This window comes from Gadus chalcogrammus, chromosome 22, assembly GCF_026213295.1.
Source record: "Gadus chalcogrammus isolate NIFS_2021 chromosome 22, NIFS_Gcha_1.0, whole genome shotgun sequence".
NCBI classification, from domain to species: domain Eukaryota; kingdom Metazoa; phylum Chordata; class Actinopteri; order Gadiformes; family Gadidae; genus Gadus; species Gadus chalcogrammus.
This window is the reverse complement of record NC_079433.1, coordinates 2,569,130-2,595,808: the sequence shown is the minus strand read 5'-3', so window position 1 is coordinate 2,595,808 and position 26,679 is coordinate 2,569,130. Positions and strand designations below refer to the sequence as shown.

At 48.7% G+C, this 26,679-nt stretch overlaps 2 protein-coding genes and 1 long non-coding RNA gene across 5 annotated transcripts; 2 read left to right on the top strand and 1 right to left on the bottom strand.

Annotated features, from left to right (window-relative positions):
* Positions 1-7,932, top strand: LOC130375608 (major histocompatibility complex class I-related gene protein-like). Of its 2 annotated transcripts, none has more exons than XM_056582636.1 (9): positions 1-76; positions 612-752; positions 1,852-2,118; positions 2,947-3,225; positions 3,520-3,819; positions 4,210-4,320; positions 6,080-6,106; positions 6,452-6,560; positions 6,794-7,932. In XM_056582636.1, the coding sequence occupies exons 1-9, from the start codon at positions 16-18 to the stop codon at positions 6,810-6,812; spliced, it is 1,314 nt and encodes a 437-aa protein (XP_056438611.1). In that variant the 5' UTR covers positions 1-15; the 3' UTR covers positions 6,813-7,932. The 2 variants fall into 2 exon arrangements, with proteins under 2 accessions (XP_056438611.1, XP_056438612.1); XM_056582637.1 differs by lacking the exon at positions 1-76 and adding an exon at positions 289-328 and having other exon boundaries at positions 6,794-7,931.
* Positions 7,086-9,580, bottom strand: LOC130375664 (uncharacterized). Its single transcript, XR_008893892.1, has 2 exons — positions 9,324-9,580; positions 7,086-8,535 (listed from the first exon to the last, which is right to left on the bottom strand). It is a non-coding gene; the product is annotated as an uncharacterized LOC130375664 (long non-coding RNA).
* A 1,483-nt stretch (positions 9,581-11,063) lies between these two features.
* On the top strand, positions 11,064-26,647 carry LOC130375588 (bromodomain-containing protein 3-like). Of its 2 annotated transcripts, none has more exons than XM_056582607.1 (12): positions 11,064-13,179; positions 15,776-16,079; positions 16,670-16,807; positions 17,485-17,632; positions 18,253-18,443; positions 18,815-19,294; positions 19,622-19,750; positions 20,601-20,789; positions 22,431-22,711; positions 23,002-23,321; positions 23,823-23,945; positions 24,724-26,647. In XM_056582607.1, the coding sequence occupies exons 1-12, from the start codon at positions 13,148-13,150 to the stop codon at positions 24,849-24,851; spliced, it is 2,463 nt and encodes an 820-aa protein (XP_056438582.1). In that variant the 5' UTR covers positions 11,064-13,147; the 3' UTR covers positions 24,852-26,647. The 2 variants fall into 2 exon arrangements, with proteins under 2 accessions (XP_056438582.1, XP_056438581.1); XM_056582606.1 differs by having other exon boundaries at positions 11,065-13,179; positions 24,721-26,647.
* The last annotated feature ends 32 nt before the right edge of the window (positions 26,648-26,679 follow it).

Sequence of the window (26,679 nt, the reverse complement as noted above, 5' to 3'; positions counted from 1 at the left end):
CCAAAGTGCCTGCCGATGTTCCCTGGGATCCACGCAAGCGAAGAGCGTCTACATTCCGATTGGCTGTCAGTGTTTGGTAATAATAGTCATTTGCATAAAGTTAAAAAGTTTTCAACTTCTTTTTGACGCTCTGGTCGCTCAACTTTGGCCGCTGGTAGCGTTGGTCGCTTTGGTCGCTCTGGTCGCTCTTGCCCATAGAAAGTGAATGACTTCCGGCGATTTGGTCGCTCAATTCGCTTCTGGTGTGGACGGACAGTAAGACATCTGATATCAGGACGCTAGTGGAGGAAGATCATAAGAAATATGAACTCTAGTCACACTAACGCTGGTCAGGACTGTGGATCACACACACACACACACACACACACACACACACACACACACACACACACACACACACACACACACACACACACACACACACACACACACACACACACACACACACACACACCAATAAAAACACACAAACGCACGCACACAAACAAATGTGTTTGAGTTAGTTTCACTTCACGTTCTCCTGGTAACCAATGACGTCGCAGCCGTATTGAATTCCTATTGGTCCAGAACGGCCTCTCCCTTGTGATCCGTCTCTTGTTCGCACTTCGCAGGTTTCCTGGTCAGTGCGTCTGATGCTGGAGTCGGAGTCACGTCTCTGTGGATAATCTCATCGAGCTGTGCTTATGAATACATCGATATGAAGGCGCTAATAGGGCTGCTGCTGTTGGTCTTTGGTCACGGTGTGTCCTCAGGTAAGACTGACTCAAGTTTTTACTTTTCAAAAACTATCTTTCCAAAAGGTTCGGTTATGGTCCCTCAAGACACGATGCTTAGATTCCGTAATTCGTTTGAAAAGTTTTTGATTATCCTCTCTAATGAGTTCAATTAATCCACAACATGATTCATCTTTTACTGTGTATATTTGAACTAATATAAGAACATTTATTTTTGGTTCGAACTGTGAAAAAGAAACCAGCGCAATGGTTTGATGACGTCGTTCCTAAATGTAGGCTACAATCTATTATCAGAACCAAACATTAAACTTCAGTTTGGAGGGAATCCGATGTCTTCTATAATTCTACTTTTAATCCTAGGTGTTATATTTACATTCAGAGATATCTTGTTGTTAACTTTTCTAAGTTCGTGGAGAATCATCACACACGTGCACAAACGCATAGACACACGCAGACACACAATAATATAATTATTGACATTGCTATCAATCCATTATTCTGATATAAAATAATTACATTATTCTATTATTCTTTTTCCAATGATGGCAATTTTAAAATGCCGTAATCGAACACGGAAATCCACCAATATGCTTATAATTATGACAACATTTTAATAGTTATTTAAATAATAGTTTAATATTCATGTCAGCATGAATGATTAAGAGGCAGCAGGTTGTGTTGTAGTTGAAGGTCTGGACAGCCAGTGCTGTAGGCTACAGTGAGATGTTTTGATGTCAATAAGATCAAACTGAAGGTTCCTACATTACCTGGACGGCCAGGGGGCGGAGCCATGGGACAGGGGGCGGGGCCATAGGACAGGGGGAGCCATAGAGCAGGGGGAGGGGCCATGGGCCTTTCTGTCTAGAGGGATGAACAGTATTAACCTGTCTGTCGTAACCTGTCTGTCTGTCTACAGTGATGTACAGCTACCTGTCTGTCTGTCTGTCTGTCTACAGTGATGTACCGTATTAACCTGTCTGTCTGTCTGTCTGTCTGTCTATAGTGATGTACAGCTACCTGTCAGTCTGTCTGTCTACGGTGATGTACCGTATTAACCTGTCTGTCTGTCTGTCTACAGTGATGTACCGCATTAACCTGTCTGTCTGTCTGTCTACAGTGCTTCACTCTCTGCAGTATTTCTACACGGCGTCGTCTGGACTCACAACCTTCCCAGAGTTTGTTGTTGTTGGGATGGTGGATGGAGTTCAGATGGTTCACTTTGACAGCAACACCCAGAGAACAGTCCTCAAACAGGACTGGATGGAGCAGCTCACCAGAGATAACCCCGACTACCTGGAGAGGAGCAATGGACTCTCTCTGGGTTCCCAGCAGGCCTTCAAAGCCAACATTGGGATTGCCAAGCAGCGCTTTAACCAGACAGGAGGTAAGTTTATATCTACTGTCTGACCTCTCACATGGAGATATCCATCATTTAACCCCAGGATAAAGATTCACCATACTCCTAAACACACACACACACACACACACACACACACACACACACACACACACACACACACACACACACACACACACACACACACACACACACACACACACGCGCGCCCGTGCGCGTCCTAGCCTGGAGGGGGGGGGGGCTCCACCGGGCCTCAGCAGCAGCAGGACTCAGGGCTGAGAAAGAAAAGAATAAAAGTTTAGACATTGGATGAACGGAGCAGAAGAAGAGTTACACGGTGAACACTGAGTACTACTACACTGAATACAGTGTATTATTAGTGTAGTAGTACTCAGTGTAGCAGTACTCAGTGTAGCAGTACTCAGTGTAGCAGTACTCAGTGTAGCAGTACTCAGTGTAGCAGTACTCGGTGTAGCAGTACTCAGTGTAGCAGTACTCAGTGTAGTAGTATTTGTATGTAGGGTAGTGTAGGGGTGTGTTCTGAAGAGGCTCCGTGTCAAACTGCCCGCGGGTCACCTGAGGCAGAGGCACATCCGTCCAAAGGCTCTGGCTGCTCTTATTCTCTGTGGTTTCATTTATTGATCATAATGAGTTATCTTATAGTAATGCTCATATGGTTTGTGTTGTGACGTCTGTGTGTGTTTAATGTTAATGAAGAATCAATTACAGCTAATCTAACCCTTCTCTTTTCCCTCCTTCCATCTCTCTCTCTCTCTCTCTCTCTCTCTCTCTCTCTCTCTCTCTCTCTCTCTCTCTCTCTCTCTCTCTCTCTCTCTCTCTCTCTCTCTCTCTCAGGTGCCCACGTATATCAGGAGATGTATGGTTGTGAGTTGGATGATGATGATGATTCTACTGATGGTTATAACCAGTTTGGTTATGATGGAGAGGACTTCATAGCGTTGGACCTGAAGACCCTGACCTGGGTCGCTCCAGTACGTCAGGCTTTCAGCACCAAACAGAGATGGGATGGGTTAAGAGCTAGTAATGAACAGGATAAGCACTACCTCACCAAGGAGTGTGTTAATTGGCTGAAGGAGCACCTGTCCTATGGGAAGAGCACTCTGCAGAGAACAGGTAGAGTCACATGACCTGGTGGGCGTTGACAGACTCGCGTCTCTGAGTCCCTGTCCTCTCTCCCACTCCCCCACCTCGCTCTCTCTCTCCCTCTCCCCCCTCCTCTCTTATTTTCTCCCTCTGCCCCCCCTCGCTCTCTCTCCCCCCTCGCTCTCTCTCCCCCCTCGCTCTCTCTCGCTCTCTCTCCACTATTTTAGGAACACAGAGGATCAATTGAGTCATATAGAGACGCTTCCTCCTCAAGCTCCTCATCCACCTGATCTCCCCCCCCCCCCCCCCCCCCTCTCTCTCCAGAGCGTCCGCGGATGTCTCTGCTCCAGAGGAGCCCCTCCTCCCCAGTGGTGTGCCATGCTACAGGCTTCTACCCTGACAGGGTGGTGGTGTTCTGGAGGAGAGACGGCCAGGAGCTCCATGAGCAGGTGGACCCCGGGGAGGTCCTCCCCAACCACGACGGGACCTTCCAGGTCAGCGTGGACCTCAACCTCAAGGCCGTCCCACAGGAGGACTGGGGGAGGTATGAGTGTGTGGTCCAGCTGAAAGGCATCGAGGACATCTCCACCCCCCTGGACCCCGCCCTCATCAGGACCAACTGGGGTAAGACTGGTGTTGGAGGGGATGGAGGGGGGGAACACATGTCTCACCACCTCCACCTGACCTCATCACAACCACTGCCAGGTGTACCTGGACACTGCTGAAGCTACTGGGTAAACACACAGCTCTCAGGAGTAGCTCACTGCAGCAGAACAGGTTGGATTGTGGGTAAATGAGTTCTATGAATAGGGCTAGGCTCAGATCAGTCCCTGAGTGACCCTGAGCTCCAGAACAGATTCTAGAGGAATAGTTACACTGACGTTGTGTTAGTCGTGTGTGTAGCATCACGTGACGTTGACTTGTGCTTCACTGATGGAGGGATGGATGGGAGAGGGTCTCTGTCCAACATCTATTATTACACAACTGATTTTATTTTCTGGATTTACCTTCAAGGCAAGAGTGGCCTGACTGGCCTCACCATTCCCATCATCATTGGGTTGCTTGTTCTCCTCCTCGCTGCTGCTGCTGCTGTTGTTGGAGTCCTTCTGTACAAGAAGAGGAACGGTGAGTGGATCAAACTCTCCAGTGGTGGTTCCTATGATCTGATTGGTTGTCTTCACACACTGGCGGTCTGGTGGTCAGGCATGAAAATCACTCACCTTTCGGCGAAATTCGCCGTTTTGAAACCAAAATAGGTGACCTCCGTGAATCGTGTAGATTCAATGAAAAAATATTTATGGGGGGAGGGGGGGGGTCCTGGGGGGTCCTGTGCCAAGTTGTTTACTTTGCACAGGACCAATAAAATACCAAATAGGATTTTTAAAGCTTTGGAAGTTTATTTACAAAACTATTTACAAATATTTTGTTGTCAACCTATAAGATCGATCGGGCGGAGAATTGCAATGCGTATCCGACATCCCGACGGAGGCCCGTCGTTAGACCTGGGCATTCGAGGCTTTAGTCCCGGATCTTTTGGGAATAGCCCCGGATCGCTGTGCCGTAAAAAAACATCATAATGCTGAAAATAGCCCCGTAGAGTTTGCTTCTTTGTGATTGAATTACCAGCAGCCACAGATGCAACATTGTAGCGAGTGAAAACCGCAAAATTCTGCCGTGTCCACAGGTTCGAACAGAGTGACACACAAACACACACACATACACATAATTTTTCACCCACTCGGTATCCAGCTGTTCCACGCTTAAAGCACCCAGGCTACTATGCGGCGAGCTGTGGCTCTCATGATCTCCCCTGCTGTGTATTCCTATTCCGCATCCTATTCCTTATCCCTGCCATCCAGTTGTCATACGATTCATGCAGACTGGTTTTGAACGGCTGATTCCATGGATGTTCTTTGCGTGTGCCGGGTTTTCCCGCCGATGTGGCGAAGCTGTATGGTTATGCTGAGAGCTTAAATAAATGCACTATATGAACAATTATTGAAGTTTAACATTTTGTTCAGCACATTTGACAACTGACAGATGCAATATTGTAGCCAGTGAAAATCGCAAAATTCTGACTTGTACATTAATGGGCAAATTTAGAATCATTAGTTGCAAAATGTTGCAAATTTGATTCTCTATGCAAAGCCCATCATGTCGATATTGCTGTTTAGTGCTGCTCTAGTTTGCACAGATACAGGAGACCCGCAGTGAATTCAACCCGGTCCACTTGACATCTAGGCGCATGAGTGTTTATTTGGCTACAGGCTTTTCTAATATCTCATTTTGGCTGCTGTATGTGGTGCACTTTCCTATCCATAACGTAAACATTAACCTATTCAGTAGGCCTGCCCCGACGTGAGTCAGACATGACGATTTGTCTTGCCTTTACTTCTCAAACTACGTGACAATTGCATGTTCATCAGCACGACTTTCAAATTTCCTTCGGGGGAGAAACCCCCAAACCCCCATTTTAAAAGGACTCTTCTGGGCTACAGCCCCGGATGTTTTCAATTGCTAGCGACGCTCTTCTCCGTAGTCTGTCTTCCACTCGTCACCCAACGGTGCGTACCGTTCAGACAATACGAATCTCAGATATTCCACCACGATTTAACATGTCACACTGTCGGAAGACTGGCCACACTATAAGATTCACGTTTTGCAAGATATTTAGACCCTATTGGACCCCCCTAGAGGGATAATATCCTTCTCACCTTTTTCACCCCTGACCCGTTTTCATGCCTGGGTGGTAGAAACCTCCACTTCTGATTGATGAACCTCCTCCAATGTCCACTGAGATGTTGTGGCATTAAGAATATGAAAGTATAATAACATCAGGATATTCACCACTGTTACAACACTAATCATTTCTCTTGATCCTTAGCTTCAGACAAGGGACACAAACTAGTTGGTGAGTAAATTGTGTTTTTACTGCAGTTTGTTTCTTATGATTATTGCCACTACCAATAGTGTCTAGCTCACTGGACTATACAGCTCTGTAGATCTAGATACATCTAGCTCACTAGACTATACAGCTCTATAGATCTAGACACATCTAGCTTACTGGACTATACAGCTCAGTATATCGAGTAACATCTAGCTCACTGGATGATACAGTTCTGGATCTAGATACATTTAGCTCACTGGATTATACAGCTCTATAGATCTAGATACATCTAGCTCACTGGACTATACAGCTCTATAGATCTAGATACATCTAGCTCATGACTTCACCTCCCATTCTGATACTTCCCAGGTTCTGACACCAGCTCTGACACCAGCTCTGACACCAACTCTGACACCAGCTCTGACACCAGCTCTGAGAAAACTGAGGGGCAGAATCCGGCTCCTGAGGCCCAACCTCTGTCAGTACTTTACCACTTTACAATACTTATTCAGAGTCATATGTTTACAGTTATATTTATTAGCAGACTACTTTATAACAGTGATAGTAATACTTTAACAGTTCTTTATCACAGTAATATATTAACAGTCATATTTTAACAGTACTTCATCATAGTAATATATTAATAGTACATCATCAGTGATAATGTGTGTGATAATGTTTAATCCTGACTTGTGCTTCCTTGCTGTTTAGGGTTAAAGTTAAATCATGAAGAGGCTTCTCACATTCCTCTTCCTAAAGCAGGATGGAATGGATCACTGTCATCTATAATCATCACAATCAGTTTGGGGACTTCAGATGACTAAAGATGCTATATTTGCTTAATTACATTAACATTCATACTTTATTTTGATAGAAAACTCAATGGATAATAACTCAATGGATTAATAACTCAATGGATTAATCCTGCAATCTTTCAGTGACCCTTGGAAACATGGCAACATGAACCCGCCATGATGGCGATTTTGCTTTGGGTCTAACTGCCTCATCTTATAAGATTTAAATTATGTTATATTGTTTAGTCATTTTTATGTTTCAAATAATGTTCAAAGATTCTGAATCAAGGTTTTGGACAGTGAGATTCTGGCTGAATCCGAATACTCATACTTGACTGCTATATAGTATGTATTTTGTAGTACGCCACAAATATAGCGCGTCCGAATGCTCAGTACGCATTGTGTAGTACGGAAAACGTTTCCGAATGCGTACTACCGCCAAAGTAAACCACGGAGTTCACTACGCTATCCCACAATGCAACCGGAGTCTGGTAACGAACGAAGAAGAGATGGCTGACCCGACGCCACCAGAAAGACGTCGTAGTAAGCATCGAAAAAAAGAGACATTAAAAAGAGTAAAATAGTAAAGTAAGTAATTAAGTAAAAAGAGACATTTTTTATTTGATAGCAACGATGACAAGACGGAAAACAGGCAACTTATCAAGGTAATTTTGCCGGCATCTGAGGGGAGATACGTCATCTCCAAACATCCGGTGGAGTTTCGGCGGTGTTCGGAAGCGTTCGGAGGCGTTCTACGCATAGCCGTAGACAGTACCGTCAAGTGGTAGACACTGAACAGAAATAGTATGTAGGCCTACTAATTATTCGGATTCAGCCTTAAAGTTCTGCTAGCTAGAGAATTGCATTGCTACATAGGCTACCACAGTCGAGCTAGGATGCTTTAGCTTTAATGCTCTTTGCTGGGTTTTCTGTGTTCTTTGGGGAATTGGATCATAGTTTGGTTATTCTGTCAATAAATACATAAAAATTGTTCTGCCTACATAAATTTAATGTACTTATTGCTAAATTAGGTTTACATATTTCGTTTAGAGGTTAGGTTTATTATTAAAGGCTGTTAGGTTATAGATTAATCCTTAGGACTTGATTGAATAAAAAAATACAGAAATTAATAATAAATTATTATATTTAGTCTTAAAAAATAAGAAGCCATGTGATACTTATACATTCACAAAAACATTTATTAATGGCATTTAAGATTTTGGTTATTTAGATAGCCTTTCATTTATTCAGTATTTTATACTATCCTATGATATACAATATTAACACAATTATACTAAATCTAAATAGCTTTAACATCATGAAAACAGATATAATCTCTCATCAGATCAAATAATAGAATGTATGAATCCTTATTCAGTTCCCCACCCAGCTAGCGTGTAGAACCAAGATGGCTGCTGGCCCAGGACTGATCTGACTGGTTTGAAGACAGGCTGCCTGGGCGACCTGATTGGCTGCCTGGGTCACATGGTGTGCTGAGTGTTGACTCTGAAAAGCCCCGGTAGCTGCAGCCTGGCGTCCCGCCAGAGACGAGCACCACAGCACCAACTGTACAAACTGCCACAACACCGGCCTCCATCTTGTCTCCTGACGTCAAGACAACCGCCGAATGGCGGCTGTGGTCACTGCACACGGCGTCTGCTTTAAAGACAATAAACTCATTGGTTTGGTCATAGTTTATCAATATTATTTTCCAGTTTTGCGTTGTGATAATGAACTGAATTTTAAATGTTAACAACAAACCTTTCAACCTGGCTCTAACTTTCAATTCGGTTTGTCATTAAAGTTACATGCATCATTGTGTTTTATTGTGTACTAATCAATGCTATGGTGAGATTATATCATTGTGTACTTAAAGTCAGGTTGTTGTATTGTGTTGTGTACTAAAGTGAGACCATCGTTGTGTTGTGTACTAAAGTGAGATCATCTTTGTGTTGTGTGCTAAAGTGAGATCATCATTGTGTTGTGTACTAAAGTGAGATCATCATTGTGCTGTGTTGTGTACTAAAGTGAGATCATCGTTGTGTTGTGTACAAAAGTGAGATCTTCATTGTGTTGTGTACTAAAGTGAGACCATCGTTGTGTTGTGTACAAAAGTGAGACCATCGTTGTGTTGTGTACTAAAGTGAGATCATCTTTGTGTTGTGTGCTAAAGTGAGATCATCATTGTGTTGTGTACTAAAGTGAGATCATCATTGTGCTGTGTTGTGCACTAAAGTGAGATCATCGTTGTGTTGTGTACAAAAGTGAGATCTTCATTGTGTTGTGTTGTGTACTAAAGTGAGATCATCGTTAGGTTGTGGTGCACTAAAGTGATATCATCATTGTGTTGTGTTCCCTAGGTGGAGCAGGGTGAAGTAACAACACCATCACCAGCGACATAAATCCTAAACTGCAAACACACTAAATGGCTTCCAGTGAAGTTTCACCTGTAATGGCCTGTGTTCAAAAAGCCTCTTGTTCCAGCGTCGGTTTTCCTTCTGTGCGGCCGCTCCCAGCTTCTGGTTGAAAACATCTCAACCTTTCAGAAAGAGGCTGGTGTCACTAAGTTAAACTAACCAATCATATATGAGATGGGCGGACTGGTCTGCCCTGTAAACAAGAAACTGGAGCACGGACTTGTTCCAGCGGTGTCCGTATACCCAGATGTCATCATGATTTGTCAGTTATAGAGAATAAAAAGGTCTGCGTGTGAATCACAAGCGCGCGCGCGCTCTCGCTCTCTCTCTCTCTCTCTCTCTCTCTCTCTCTCTCTCTCTCTCTCTCTCTCTCTCTCTCTCTCTCTCTCTCTCTCTCTCTCTCTCTCTCTCTCTCTCTCTCTCTCTCTCTCTCTCTCCTCTCTCTCTCTCTCTCTCTCTCTGCCACCCAAGTGTAACATCAGCTGCTATGGCTCAGAGGAGATAACCCCTCTCACTGTCTCTCTGCATCCACAGGCCGTGACTGACCTCTAGTGGAGGAGATGAGAACAGAAGACGACGGGGTATAGGGTGAGTATCATCCACACCACAGGCCCCGTTGCCACGCCTCTGGGCGGGTAGGGTGGGCCTGCAACTGAGAGTGTTCTTAACGGGTGGGGTTGTGTTCTTAACGTCTGTGTGGGGCAGGGCGGTCCGGTGTAGTTGTGTTCTTAACGTCTGTGTGGGGCAGGATGGTCTGGTGGGGTAGTGTTTCGACTCCCAGACCAAAGGTCCTGAAGGTCTGCAGTCAGGCTGCACCCTGGAGCGAGAGGCGGCCTGCAGGCGTCTGAACACAGGATCAGGTGGATGATTGAGGAGGCTCAGCTTGCGGAGGAAGCGTCTCTTAATTACTCAATACATCCTCTGTGTTCCTAAAATAGTCCCTCGGTTGTAGTTGCTACATCTTAAATCAGTTCATACCGCGTCGGAATTGTCCTTTCTAACCCTCAACGTAGCGTAGACGGTTTATAATTCATTGATTCTAAGTTGTTATGCTTTATGTTTCAATGAATGTGTTGGACTGCAGCATTATGAATTTCTCCTGTGGGTTGTGGGGATAATGAATAGCACTCTAGTCCTGTTTTTTTTGTCCTAAAATGAGATCAATGAGGGCCAGCGGTTTCCAGAGTCACATGGGGGACTCGTCTGAATTATTGGACACTGCTGCAACGACTCAGGTCGACTTCATGTACATGTTTAGAGTAGCCGCTAGATGGCAGTATTCATTCATTTTTCTGGGTAAAGACCATCCAAGTTCCCACATACTTGACTTGCTAGAAAGAAGAAAATAGTAGATTTTTGTTTAATTTGGTCTTTCTATTTCTAGCAAATGTTGCACATAAATATAGATTGGTTGCACCTTTTTAACCTCAGGATTTACATTGAATGTAAATGGTTGCGGTTCAAATAGATGCTGCACTATTCGTGAGTTACGTGAGAGAATTACATATAGGTCTAGGTAACTCCACAGTACTTCAGCCTATTCGAGTAGATCACAAAAAGCTCTAGGGGAGATTGCTGCTGCGGGTTCATGACAACGCCGATACAAACCACGAGAAGAATACATACATACATACATACATAGGCCTACATATATACATACACACATACATATATACATACGCACAGACAGGCAGACGGACACATTGCATTGTCGTTACTCTTATTACGTCACAAAACTGGTCCTGGATCAGCTCACCCGATGGCAGTTTCTATGCTTTGCCTGGCTGGTACGCATGCGCACTGAGACGTTTTACTGGAAGACAGCGTGACAGTGTCGGCAATTACGTTCAGATGCAGTGGAAGAAGCGAAATTCCCGCAACACCTGCTGAAACCGAGAAACGAACTTTTTATATTATAGGTGATTGGATCGTGAGCGGCGTGAGGGATTACAGTAGGGAAAACTGGTTACGCTAGAAATCCATCGGACTAAAGCGTATCTGCGTCACGTGGTCAGGCACAACCAATCGGAGCGATGCAATTCTATCGGAAAGAGAGCTCTTTGTTCGGCGTTTTTCAACTTTATTCGCGATTATACACACATGTCTTGAATTCGTATTTATATTTCATTGGGACACATCTCTGGCGACATTTGACCCTGGACTGACACCATCTGGTATTTGGTGCGGATTGACACGTATGCAGTGTTGTGTACGGCAGGACTCCCCTCCCCCGCTGCGTGGAATGGGGGAGGAACGCGGACACGTTGGAGGGAAATGTGCTAAGTAAAAGTATCGAGGCGGAGGACAAGAAGATTAAATGAAGAAAACTTCCGGATACCTTGGGATTTACCAATCAAGAATTATATGTGTTTGAAGCAAGGTTGTTTTTCATGTAATACGTCTTTTTATTTTAAGGAACTTTTTTTTTTTTATGACAAATTATTAATGTTGTTGATTTGGTTATACCTTGTGGTGAAACGGTGTATTTTAAGTAGCTGAAAGTATTTGTACCATGTTATTTATACTTTTCCAGCCGGTCGTGTGACGTTTTGAGGACCTGTAACCTTGGGTTGGGGGATGGGCTGGTGAGGTAGCGTCCTCGGCCTTATCGGAACGTTGATTTAATCGTTTAAACTAGTACATTCGTAACCCGAATTGTCAGAATCCGTCAAATGTTACCAGCTCGTTAGTTTCACTAAGCAGTAGAATCCGTTGCACTTGTTCAATGCATTCAGACCCCGATACCAGTTATTTTCTTTTAGCGAAAAAAGACAACCCATTAGTGCGTTCTTTGGGTACTTTTGAGTCCTTCACCTTGGGTTTATTCGTGGCAGTTAGGAGTCTTGGGACTCTATGTTTAAGGTCAAAGAGAGGGTTGAGCAAAGTGCTGTGTCATTCGGCGGTTGCTGTCCCATGGTGTCGTTCTGACTTGGCAGTGTATAGTTGTTGTGACAACGTTATGCGAAAACGGAGCGGCACCACTTTGGTTCTCGTTTCTGGTTTATATCAGATAAGCGTTAACATGAACACGAGTATGAGACCCAAGGCCTTGGTGTGTCGATGCATGGGCTCGGTTTTCAGTCTCCTTCCGCCGAGTCGAACCATGTTATTGGTCGGGAACGGGCTGCGAAACACGGTTAGTGTGTGATTTGCGAACGTTTTATGTAGTTTGGTGATGTGTTACGGTAGTTAAACGGTGATTTAATCGACTTTGGTGAAACTTAAGATGGCGACTCTGCGCCCTTTCCGTGAAGGAGAAATGCGGACGCTGTGGCGCGTGTAGGGCGGTGTCTGGTTCCGGAGGGATACGCGTGACCTGGGTGAACAACCAATGGGCGTCCTCGTACCAAACGCCGAAAGCGCGCGTAGATTCTTGTTGCCCAATCACCGCGGTCGTCTGGCCCATGCGGACGTCATCTTATGTGATAAGGAAATGGGCGGAGTCCGACCAGACATGTTTTGTAGGGACTAATGTGACGTAGCCAGTAAGAAACAAAATGTTTCCATTGCCAGATACGTTGGACCAATAGCGTCGTACGCTCGCTGTGACGGACAGGGGGCACTGGCCAATGGGACCTCCAAAAGCTGGTCCATAATACCTATTTATGTATGGATTCGCTAAGTTTCACAGACAGCTCAGGCGGCGAATTGCAACCTTGGGGGCGTAGTCTCCTTGGAGTAGTCTGGCCAATGGCGTGGTTGTGTTGTCTATAAAGCAACGGGCGAAGCGGCTGCGTCGCCATTTCACTGAAGCTGTGTCAACAAGAGCGTGGTGGCGGGGACGGGAGACAACGGACGAACTGAGTCGGATCCTGATTTTCAATATAGCTTAAAGAGAATCCGGATCCATCCTGATGGATATGGCTCTAAACCCGCCTCTTGACAGGTATCTACTGGTCAAATCGACTCTAGGGTTTCCATCGGAGGGGATATTGATAAACTCTGGATGTAATTTTTTTCTCAAACGGTTAACAAAAGTGGCCGATATTCTTGGCGCTACGGTAGGCGCTTTCGTGTCCAAATGGACGTTAATAAAAAAGTACGGCTTGCATTTCAAGAGTTAAACCAATTTCGCAAGCCAATATTTGAGTACGTTAGGTGGAGTCGGAGTGGTAAATAAATAGCGGGGGTATTTGTGTTGTGTATCGGCGCCATCTTCGGGACTCCTCTCCGGGTAGCCGCTCTCTGGGAGCCAGCGGTACCAGTTAGCATTAGCTCCGTTGTTAGCCTCGTAACGCCTTCAGAAGGAGTCTCGGTTTCCTCCCTGCCTAAGCGTATACTCCTTCTGGTGTTGACAAATGTAGACGTTGTGCCAACCGACTTGTGGGATATGCTCGCGGCTGCTCTGGGTGCTGTTGAGGCGGCTGTAGGGAGCCTTTAAAGGATAACATTAGGGAGGTGGACTCGTCGGGACCCGGGTCCGCTCCTCATATGAACCCGCTCAGGGTTGCCGGTTACAGGGAAGGCTCTGTTGGTGTGTTTACACCGCTGCTTTTTAGGGGCTGTGCTGGTGAGGTGTACCGGAGGATTGTGTTTTCATTTCGGTTGATCGTTTAGTGCTGTGGGCTTAACTTCAGTGATGCTGCCTTGAACGCCTCCTCCAGTACATGTAAACAGTAGTAGACATTTTATATTTTTCAGTGACTGTGCAGATTTATTTTTTATTACCAAACATTGTATTGTGTACAAATATTTTTATTTAATAATAAAGTACCACGACTGTTTACTTTTGTTTCCTAGTTGTGTCATTAAAGAGAAAAAGTCCCCATTTGACGTTAGCGCAATAACCAGATGTTGTGCTGCGGTTAGCATCCAGCTACTTCAGCACAAAGAGTGAGTTGCTCTGCAGGATAACTTCCTGTCAGTCCCACGTGGCCGCAGCAGCTCAGGTAAACACGCAAAGGCGCAACCGGTCAGACCAGAGACCTGTCACGTGGGTCAGGTGATTTGTTAGGCCAGAGGTTATGAAATTACAATTCATAACATTCTGTTATGTTATCAACAGGTGTTGAAGTGAGATAATGTAACTTGCTTGATTGGAGTCTGAGAAAACAACCACTGTCACTAATATTGACGTGACTTGTGTATCGATCTAACAGTCCATTTTAATAACGTAAACAAACATCAATCAGTTATTCTCGTAACTTAAACTGTAGACGTTATAAACATATGGAGGGCGCTGGAGTGGAAAGAACAGGGTGCTGATGAGTTACAACCCAGGAAGGGGGCGGGGGGACTGAGAATCCTGTTCCCATGGTTATACCAGCCTAGCGAGCAGCTGCAGGGAAACATTAACTCGGTTTCCAAGGGGACAAACAGGTCTGTGAAATGGCTTGTGGAATCACGTGCACAGTGCTGTCGCAGGGGTTCAAGTGTAGCTTAAACCTCTGCACTGTTTCTTACGGCTCAGGACATTGGTGATCCATGTCTGTGCGTTTGTAAACATGCGTACTGAAGGTATTCCGTCCTAGATAAGGTGCTCCTGTAAAACATGGATCACAACAGTGATCGGTCTCCATAAGACAACATGAGAGCACCCCTACCGACTCCATAGCTGTGAGGAAAGTTGTTGAACTGCCTGATGACATCCCAGAAACACACAGTCCAGAGTCTGGTCTGCGGGGCAGAGTGGCGGTTGTCATGCTGTGTGATCATGTATCCCGTCCAGTGCCTCAGTTGTGTGGCCTCATCAGACAACCTGTTGAGTGGCACTACAATGACAGCACACCAGGTGGACCCCACCCTAGACAGGCTTTGACTTTGAGGTGTTCTTTTCTGTGTGCGCACAACAGTGGTATTGATGCGACTAGTGTGTAGTCATTTGATTAATGGCTGTTCCCATGCGTACGATGCATAGACGCGTCTACAGGCCCCTCCCTCAGGATGGGGGGGGGGGGGGGGGGGGGGGTCCTGGGTTATGGTCACACGGTAGTAGGCTGTAGATTTGACTTCTGGATCATGGGAAATCAAAGAAGGGTATGGTGTTACTCAGACTGGTCGATGGCATCACTTTACCAGCCTTGTTCCCAGGCTGAGGTCCTGTGAGCCGAGTGACTGCCTTATGTGTGGTGGTTGTGAATAGAGCGATGTAGAGAAACAAACTCATCATTTCATTCAGACGTTCAATGTTATATTTGGTATTTTGGTAATATTATCGGTGATATTTAATATGTGCAGTTGATATGTTGCTATACATCTTTGGTTAGGCCAATGCCAGGTCAGCTGGGTGTGTGTGTGGGTCAGTCGGGTGTGTGTGCCGTGGGTCAGCTGGGTGTGTATGCAGCGGGTCAGTCGGGTGTGTGTGCAGCGTGCCAGTCGGGTGTGTATGCAGTGGGTCAGTCGGGTGTGTGTGCAGCGTGCCAGTCGGGTGTGTGTGCAGCGTGCCAGTCGGGTGTGTGTGCAGCGTGCCAGTCGGGTGTGTGTGCAGCGGGTCAGTCGGGTGTGTATGCAGCGGGCCTCACGGTGCGTCTCCCTCCCCACAGCTCCATGCTCGGGGTGGAGGTGACGGGCGTCTCCGTGATGGACCACAGCTCCTCCACCGCGGCCGGGAAGCGCATCCGCAAGCCGTCGCTGCTCTACGAGGGCTTCGAGAGCCCCGGGGGGCCGGCGCTGGGCCAGACCCCCGCCGTCGGGCCCCCGCAGCCCTCCAACAAGGACCCCAGCCGGCAGGGCCGCGCCACCAACCAGCTGCAGTTCCTCCAGAAGGCCATGATCAAGTCCCTGTGGCGCCACCACTTCGCCTGGCCCTTCCACGAGCCGGTGGACGCCAGCAAACTCAACCTGCCCGTGAGTGTCCGGCCAGAGCACGCTGCCGCAGAGATGCAGCGCAGCAAACACTGGCCCTATGCTGCCAGAGGAAAATCATACGATCTTGCACACGCTCATTAAATGGTGGAACCATTAGCAGTGACTAGAAACAGCATTTAACGTTAGGGCTGAAAATTAATCGAATTCACGATGTAATAGAACGCGGTATGCAAAGGCTGCGAAAAGTGATTTGTTACCGTTACTGACTGGAAATCAGTATTTCCAGTCTTTTATAATAAGAGTTTTATCTATAATTTATAATATAAATTAATCTCAACACATCGGCCTGGCATAAAGAGAAGAGCCGTTTTTATGTAGACTGCTTCCAATGTTGTGTTGGTCATACTAAAGAATGATCTATTTCCTTTTTAGTGAATAATACACAACATAAGGAACATAACAAATTATAAAAATCACACATTAAATCACAATCGCAGTATTGGTCAAAATAATCGTAAATACATTATTTCTCCAAAATCGTTCTGCCCTATTTAACATCCATGTTGGCCGATGGTTGATGGATCCTTTTGTGTACAATAGAAGCATTAAAGAGTGGTGTTCCCTCCCAGGACTACCATAAGATCATCAAGATCCCCATGGACATGGGCACCATTAAGAGGCGGCTGGAGAACAACTACTACCGCAGTGCCAGCGAGTGCATGCAGGACTTCAACACCATGTTCACCAACTGCTACATCTACAACAAGGTAACGCAATGTTCACTAAGGGGGACCCTAACTTTGTTTGAGTAACATTACCCAAGCATCCTGGGGAGGCTATCCCAAACATTATCCTGAGTCAGTTTACCGTCACATTAGTTAGAGAAACTTTATCCAAACATTAGCTTGTGTAACTTGAAAGTGAAACTAGCGTGAGAAACTTTGTCCCAACACAACATTGAAAGTCAAACTAGCTTGACAAACGGTATCCAAAATTAATCTTGCTTAACTATACAGTGAAACTTGCGTGAGAAGCTTTATCCATACATTATCTTGAGCACCGTTACGTGACACTAGCTGGAGAAGCTTCCTCCAGACATTATCTTGTTTAACTTTACAGTGAAACTATAGTGAGAAGCTTTATCCAGAAATAATCTTGAGCACCTTGGCGGGACACTAGCTTGAGAAGCTTCATCCAGACATTGTCTTGTTTAACTTTACAGTGACACTAGCTTGAGAAGCTTCATCCAGACATTGTCTTGTTTAACTTTACAGTGACACTAGCTTGAGAAGCTTCATCCAGACATTGTCTTGATTAACTATTCAGTGACACTAGCTTGAGAAGCCTCATCCAGACATTATCTTGAGCCCCGTCACGCGTCACTAGCTTGAGGGAGGCCGCTGGCTCCTCTTCAGTCGGTGTGTAACTCCCAGCTCCCCTCTAGCCCTCAGATGACATCGTGCTGATGGCCCAGTCCCTGGAGAAGGCCTTCCTGCAGAAGGTGGCCCAGATGCCCCAGGAGGAGCTGGAGCTGCCCCCGCCTCCACCACGAGGGAAGCCAGGGAAGCAGGGCCGGAGAGGGAGAGGGGCAGGTGAGACGTGCCTTTAAACAACCAGCTGTCATGCCGGACACACAGTCATCAAAACACACAATGAACATCACACAGTCACCTCCTCGCATGCATCACAAACAACATCACTACACACAAGTAAAATCTACGTCACGCACAATAGCCACCGCACACAAGAATCAACATCCACTAAACACGTACCATATATAAACATTCAACATCCTATACACACACATGTACCTCATGCATCACACACAACATACACTACACAAATGAATCATAGACATCAAACACAACATATACTGAACACACCTACCATATACATCCCACACATTTTACCCTACACACATGTACCAAATACTTCACACACAACATACACTACATACACGTACCATATATAAATATTCAACATCCTATACACACACATACGCGTACCACATCACACACAACATCCTACACTACACACATGTACCATATATAAACACAACATCCTACACACACGCACGCACGCAAGCGCGCTCTCTCTCAAGGAAAGCATCTATTTACCTTCTCCAACAGCCATTGGCTGCGTCTGTCCTGGCCCCGCCCATCTGGTGCTGATGTGTAGGCATTAAGAACTCTGTGTGTGTGTGTGTGTGCAGTGTCCGGAGGGGTGACCACGGCCCACCAGGTCCCTGCCGTGTCCCAGTCGGCCTACTCGCCCCCCACCCCCGAGACCCCCGACATGCTGCTCTCCATGACCCCCCAGATCCTCCTCCCCAAGTCCCTGAGCCACGCCCAGCCCAGCCCCGCCCTGCTGGGCCTGCCTCCCCACACACAGCCCACCACCAAGGTAACACACACACACACACACACACACACACACACACACACACACACACACACACACACACACACACACACACACACACACACACACACACACACACACACACACACACACACACACACACACACACACACACACACACACACACACACACACACACACACACCACTAAGGTAACACACACACCACTAAGGACACACACACACACACACACACACACACACACACACACACACACACACACACACCTTGTGCTCACACGATGGTAATTTAAATGACGAGATGGAATCAAACAAAAATTGCATTCTGAAAAAATATATCGATGCACAACGTGAGTATGAATGCTGACTCTGGTCTGTCCGTCTGTCTCTCAGAAAAAGGGGGTGAAGCGGAAGGCGGACACCACCACCCCCACCACCATGGCCATGCCCCTCATGGCCACCCTGGGGGTGGGCGGCGCCTCCCCCATCACCCTCACCTCCCTGGGGGTGGAGCACAACTCTAGCCTGGGGATGGGCCCCGGCCTGGGCCTCGTCACCATGGGCCTGGGCGGCGGCGGGGGCACCCTCATGGGCGGGGGGGGCAAGGCGCCGCCGGGGGGCCGCCGGGGGGTCAGCGGGCGACCCATCAAGCCCCCCAAGAAGGACCTGCCGGACTCCATGCTGCCGCAGCCGGCGCGGCGCAGCAAGCTGAGCCCGCCGCTGCGCTACTGCAACAGCGTGCTGAAGGAGCTGCTGTCCAAGAAGCACGCGGGCTACGCCTGGCCCTTCTACAAGCCCGTGGACGCCAGCACGCTGGGGCTGCACGACTACCACGACATCATCAAGCAGCCCATGGACCTCAGCACCATCAAGGTACCCCCCCCCCCCCCCCCCCCCCAACTAACCCCTCTGACACAGTGTGTGGTGTTGTGTTGTCAACAATACCCGGGTCGTTCAGTGTGTTGTCCAACAGTAGGGTTGTTGTGTTGAGAGGGTTGTCTAACAGTAGGGTTGTGTTGAGAGGGTTGTCTAACAGAACAGGGTTGTTGTGTTGAGAGGGTTGTCTAACAGTAGTGTTGTTGTGTTGAGAGGGTTGTCTAACAGTAGTGTTGTTGTGTTGAGAGGGTTGTCTAACAGTACAGGGTTGTGTTGAGTGTTTTGTGTTCAGTTGTCTAACGGTCGGTGTGTTGTCTTGAACAGAGGCAGATGGACGGCAGGACGTACCGCGATGCCCAGCAGTTCTCCGCTGACGTCAGACTCATGTTCTCCAACTGCTACAAGTACAACCCCCCCGACCACGACGTCGTCGCCATGGCGAGGAAGCTACAGGTAACCGCGAATCATATCCCTAGTGTTGTGTTTAGCCAACACTCGATATTACTCTCGCGCAGAGTCTGTGTTTCTCTAGCGCAGCCTCGATGTTTTGCTGTCTTGACAGCAAAATGTCTTGACTCCTCCCTCCTCCTTAACGTTGTCTTGACTCCTCCCTCCTCCTTAACGTTGTCTTGACTCCTCCCTCCTCCTTAACGTTGTCTTGACTCCTCCCTCCTCCTTAACGTTGTCTTGACTCCTCCCTCCTCCTTAACGTTGTCTTGACTCCTCCCTCCTTCTTAACGTTGTCTTGACTCCTCCCTCCTTCTTAACGTTGTCTTGACTCCTCCCTCCTTCTTAACGTTGTCTTGACTCCTCCCTCTTTCTTAACGTTGTCTTGACTCCTCCCTCCTTCTTAACGTTGTCTTGACTCCTCCCTCCTTCTTAACGTTGTCTTGACTCCTCCCTCCTCCTTAACGTTGTCTTGACTCCTCCCTCCTTCTTAACGTTGTCTTGACTCCTCCCTCCTTAACGTTGTCTTGACCCCTCCCTCCTTCTTAACGTTGTCTTGACTCCTCCCTCTTTCTTAACGTTGTCTTGACTCCTCCCTCCTTCTTAACGTTGTCTTGACCCCTCCCTCCTTCTCAACGTTGCCTCGACTCCTCCCTCTTTCTTAACGTTGTCTTGACTCCTCCCTCCTTCTTAACGTTGTCTTGACTCCTCCCTCTTTCTTAACGTTGTCTCGACCCCTCCCTCCTTCTTAACGTTGCCTCGACTCCTCCCTCCTTGTTAAAGTTATCTCGACTCCTCCCTCCTTCCTAACGGCTTGCGTTCCTCCTAACTCCTGCGGTCTGCTTGCCCTCAACAGGACGTGTTCGAGTTCTGCTTCGCCAAGATGCCCGACGAGCCCCCGGCCCCCCCCAGCTCCTCCTCCTCCTCCTCGTCCTCCTCGTCTTCGTCGGAGAGCGAGCCCAGCAGCGAGAGTGAGAGCGAGAGCAGCCCCAGCTCGGACAGCGAGGAGGAGCGAGCCAACCGCCTGGCCGAGCTGCAGGAACAGGTGTGTGTGTGGCTCCCACCGTCCTGACCTATGACCTCCTCGCAGCGGCCCTGTCTCTAAAGCCAGGGCGGGGGGGGGAGGGGAGGTGGAGGGGGGGGGAATCACACTCCTCCATGCACTGCCACTGGCAAAGCCACGCCCCCAACTCTAGACCAGAGCGCTGGCTTTAGCGATAGCCTAGCCTTGTGGAAGAAGACACGTGCACAGTGAGCACACAGACAGTGTGGCCGGTAGGTTTGTAGACACAGAGTGGCCTGGTAGGTAGACAGACAGACAGACGGACAGTCAGAGTACCCGGGTAGGTAGACAGACGGGTAGTGGCCGGGTAGACAGACAGACAGACAGGCAGAATGGCCGGGTAGACAGACAGACGGACAGACAGAGTGGCCGGGTAGGTAGACAGACAGACGGACAGACGGAGTGGCCGGGTAGGTAGACAGACAGACGGACAGACGGAGTGGCCGGGTAGGTAGACAGACACAGGCAGGCCTTCCAATCATTTTGTTTGGGGCCTGATAGGTAGGTCTTATAACAGGCCTGAGACCACCACAGATACTGTATTGTTTTCTTTATTTTTGTCAGAGCATTTGATTTATTGATTCCTGTAGGGATGTAAGGACAGTTTTATAGAAATCTGACCCAATGACTCCACCTCCAAGTGAATCATCTGTTAATATTGTTTGTTGCTCTCTCCCTCCCTCTGTCTCCCCCCGATCTCCACTCTCTCCCTCCCTCTGTCTCCCCCCGATCTCCACTCTCTCCCTCCCTCTGTCTCCCCCCGATCTCCACTCTCTCCCTCCCTCTGTCTCCCCTCCCTCCCTCTGTCTCCCCCCGATCTCCACTCTCTCCCTCCCTCTGTCTCCCCCCGATCTCCACTCTCTCCCTCCCTCTGTCTCCCCCGATCTCCACTCTCTCCCTCCCTCTGTCTCCCCCCGATCTCCACTCTCTCCCTCCCTCTGTCTCCCCCCGATCTCCACTCTCTCCCTCCCTCTGTCTCCCCCCGATCTCCACTCTCTCCTTCCCTCTGTCTCCCCCCGATCTCCACTCTCTCCTTCCCTCTGTCTCCCCTCTCTCCCTCCCTTGGTCTCCCCTCTCTCCCTCCCTCTCTCTGTCTCCCCTCTCTCCCTCCCTCTCTGTCTCCCCCCGATCCCCTCTCCCTCACTCTCTCTGTCTCCCCTCTCTCCCTCCCTCTCTCTGTCTCCCTCCCTCGGTCTCCCCTCTCTCCCTCCCTCGGTCTCCCCTCTCTCCCTCCCTCGGTCTCCCCTCTCTCCCTCCCTCTGTCTCCCCACCCTCTCTCTGTCTCCCCCCCCCTCCCTCTGTCTCCCTCTCTCTGTCTCCCTCTCTCTGTCTCCCCCCCTCCCTCCCTCTGTCTCCCTCCCTCGGTCTCCCCTCTCTCCCTCCCTCGGTCTCTCCCTCCCTCTCTGTCTCCCTCTCTCTGTCTCCCTCTCTCTGTCTCCCCCCCTCCCTCCCTCTGTCTCCCTCCCTCGGTCTCCCCTCTCTCCCTCTCTCGTCTCTCCCTCCCTCTCTGTCTCCCCTCTCTCCCTCCCTCGGTCTCCCCTCTCTCCCTCCCTCGGTCTCTCCCTCCCGCTCTGTCTCCCCTCTCTCCCTCCCTCGGTCTCCCCCCTCTGTCTCCCCCTCCAGCTGAAGGCGGTCCACGAGCAGCTCACGGCTCTCTCCCAGGGGCCCATCGTCAAGCCCAAGAAGAAGAAAGAGAAGAAGGATAAGAAGAAGAAGAAGAAGCCGGAGAAGGAGAAGCACCGACGGATAGAGGAGGAGCCTGCGCCAACACGGCCTGCCAAGACCCCCAAGACCACCAAGACGCCCAAGACCCCCAAGACCCCCAAGAACAAGGCCAGCCGGGCCTCGGGGACCCCCGCCACACAGCCCAAGAAGACCCCCGGCAGGAAGAACAACAAGAGCAAGTGAGTGGCGGCCCCTAGTGGCCCGGAGGGGAATCGCATCCCTCCCTTATAGTCTCACTGGCTCCCCCGGCCTGGCCCCCTACAGGGGGGTTTGGGGAACACGGGGGACCCCTCCTCCTTCAGGGATGTGTAGGGGAGTGGTGGGGGCTCGTTCGGCACCCAGCACCCGTATCCCCTCATCCGACAGTGGAGTTAAAACACAACCCCTTATGATGGAGTCTGTAGATCTGTCCTCTACGTTCCTCGTGTCTGCCGTCATGAACTAAACTACCCTCCCCTCACCCCCCCAGGTCCAAGAAGGGCGGCATGATGTTCAGCGTGCCCCCCATGGAGGCCCCCGAGCTCCTCCCCCACTACGACTCTGACGAGGAGGAGGAGACGGTGCCCATGTCGTACGACGAGAAGCGGCAGCTCAGCCTGGACATCAACAAGCTGCCGGGGGAGAAGCTGGGCCGCGTGGTGTACATCATCCAGGCCCGCGAGCCCTCCCTCAGGGACACCAACCCCGAGGAGATCGAGATCGACTTCGAGACACTCAAGCCCTCCACGCTGCGCGAGCTGGAGCGCTACGTCATGACCTGCCTGAGGAAGAAGCCCCGCAAGCCCTACGGTGAGGGGGGGCGGAGCTAGTGTGGGCAGAGGGGGAGGGGCCTGGTGTGTGGTGGGAGGAGTTTACTGGGTACGTGTAAGACCTAGTATGGGCAGGAGGGGCCTGGTGTGTAGTGGGAGGAGTTTACTGGCTACGTGTAAGACCTAGTATGGGCAGGAGGGGCCTGGTGTGTAGCGGAAGGGGTTTACTGGGTACAGGAAATAGCTCATATGTGTACAGGTAGGGGTTGCGTGTAGTAGGACGTGCCTTGTGTGTAGTGGGAGGAGCTTTGTGTATCTGCAATCTTATATGTGTTGGGGGGGAGGGGCCTAGCATGAGTTGGAGGCCTACAGTGCTGAGCCCTGTGGTCCAGGAGGAGAATCTCAACGTGTGTGTGTGTGTGTGTGTGTGTGTGTGTGTGTGTGTGTGTGTGTGTGTGTGTGTGTGTGTGTGTGTGTGTGTGTGTGTGTGTGTGTGTGTGTGTGTGTGTGTGTGTGTGTGTGTGTGTGTGTGTGTTTGCAGCGAAAGGCGGGGCGGGTAAGTCCCGCGAGGAGATGGTCCTGGAGAAGCAGCTGGAGCTGGAGAAGAGGCTGCTGGACGTCAGTGGGCAGCTCAACTCGGGCAAGAAGCCCGCCAAGAACAAACGTGGGTCCCTGGGGGGCGCGGCGGGGGGCAGGACGCTGACCTTCAGGGGACGCTTTTATCTAAGGCCCCTTACAGTCAGTGCATTAGTCAGGAGAAAGAGAAACCACCATATATGGTGCAGTAAGGATGTTCATAGAACCAAGTGCCGAGCACTAACCATCACTAGGTTAACCCATTCCCCTTATACTGCAGCGATCGCTAGGAGGAGACGCTACACGATGCTATGTTCTATTTATAAGTGCCAGGACGTACATCATACAATAAGTGCGTACATTAAGTGCGGACCGTTGTTTTGCAACCAAAACGCGTCTTAAAAGTTTAGATATTTGGAAATAATTCGGTTTACCAGCCTGGACGACTTTAGATAACAGCCAGCTGTAAACTCGGTCGTATGGCTGGTTGATTTTTGTTAGTTTAGTCAAGGGGGTGGGGGGGGGGGAGCCATCTGGTTCCATGGGCTTCACTTAGAGGGAGTCAGGGTCTCCATCAGCATCAATGTTCAGAGGTTTGCCTAGTGTGTGTGTGTGTGTGTGTTTTTGTGTTACGGTGTGTCTCATGCCCCTGTGTGTGTGTGTGTTACGTTGTGTCTTATCCCCCCCTGTGTGTTTGTGTGTCTCACCTTCCTTTGTGTGTGTTTTTGTGCCTCATCTTCCTGTGTGTGTGTGTGTGGGTTACGGTGTGTCTAACCCCCCCCTGTGTGTGTTTGTGTGTCTAACTCTGTGTTTGTGTGTGTGTTACGGTGTGTCTAACCCCCCCCGTCTGTTTGCGTCCCCAGCAGAGAAGCCGTCGGCGGCCGAGGCCAACGCCCAGCCGTCGCGCCTCAGCGCCAGCAGCTCTTCCTCCGACTCCTCCACCTCCTCCTCCTCCTCTTCCTCCTCGGACACCAGCGAGTCGGACTCGGGCTGAGAGAGAGTGAGACGGGCGAGAGAGAGAGAGAAAGACAGGGTGAGAGACGGACGGACGGACGGACGGGGGTGCGTTCCTCTGACCCACTGAACTACTGAGACCTACAGGACCCGGGGCCCGGACCCTCCTGGACCCCCGCGGGCTGGACCACGCCCCCCTCCCCGCGGAGCCACGCCCTCGGTCGGGGCGTGGGGGCGGGGCCTCCGGCGGGCGTGGCCGTGGGGCTGTAAAGAGGACGTGTACAGGCTCATCACGATGTACCTTTTCTTTTATAAAGAAGCATTTTAATAAGATAATTTATTCCCTCGTTTCTGGGGAGAGGGAGGAAGACTTGGTGGCATCTTTATTTTTCTTTTCTTTATTTTTTTTTAAACGGGGAGTGTGTGTGTGTGTGTGTGTGTGTGTGTGTGTGTGTGTGTGTGTGTGTGTGTGTGTGTGTGTGTGTGTGTGTGTGTGTGTGTGTGTGTGTGTGTGTGTGTGTGTGTGTGTGTGTGTGTGTGTGTGTGTGTGTGTGTGTGTGTACACAACATGGAGCTCCTGGCCCCCCCGTCAGACATCTTGGGTGTACCTCCAGCCAGGAGGGGGCAGAAGTTCCCTTTCTGGGTGAAGTTGTCGTCGTGTCTGTCGTGCTGCCACTCCACTGCTGTCCTCATTACAACCATGTCATGTGTGCGCGCTTCTTCTTGTGACCAACTGACGAATAAAGAGTGAGACTGTGTCTTGTTCACTCACCAATGCCCAACACCTCACTCCTGGCTGCCTCCTGTTCCTTCAGCGACTTCCTGTCCGGGTTGCCGTACTGGGTTGGTGTCTATAAACCAGTGCAGAGACCAGTTCATTGGTCAAGGGCCAGTTCTCTCCTTGGTTCTTTGAGTTATCACCCTTCAAATGTGTCTGGGATTTCGTTTTTCATGTTTTAAAGTTGTTTCAGTTGAACTCTGTTAGAAAGATTGTTTCCTTAATTGGTCAAATATCCACTTTTTAGCTCGGCTTTTGAGAAAAAATGGATTAAGTTCTACAGCATGGACGCACAATCTGATAAAACTGGTAGCCTACAAGTTATCAATGTTCATATTTTTTTTGTCAGCTGTTCTTACTTTGTTTTGAGCATTTACAGTTTGCGATTGAAACATGTTTGTGTTAAATATAATTTATTTAGGTGTCTGAGTGGAGAACACGTTCATTAAACATCAACTGTACAGATGAAGCTTGTAAAAGCGTTGTACATAGGGTAGTTTCTAGCACGACTTTGTTTCAGATTTGACCTAATGTTTTGTTCTTCTCCATGAGACGCTCTGTCCTAGTCTTACTCTCTGAGGTCCGAACACGACCTGCCTCTGTAAGATGCAACATTCATTTGAACACATGCACATAAATAAATAACGTTGGATCTTTTTAACAAATATCAGCTCTTTGATTCTTGATTAAAGTATGAAGGGTTCAACACTTTGCATATTTCAGACTAAATACTGACATATTTTAATATGTCCACCCTCTGACTCAAACATTTACTAAGAGACAACGAGAAATGCATTATATCTATTTGCATTAGCTATATATTAGATATAAGAACTAAGTCAGGGAAGTTAGATTTCCTCTTTGGATTTAGAGGGATCTCGTTAATTCAGGAAAACAAGCAGATACAATACTATGTAAACTTTTAACCGAGATATGAAAAAAGTAATCTTATCAAAAACAATTAAAGTAACAGGCCAAACTATTTTTGGCGAAAGCGAATGCATTAAGCAGTATGTCTGTTTCACGGCAACATGAGACCACTTCCCGGACCTGAACCGGTTCCCAGGCGCCCCCTGGTGGACCTGAACCG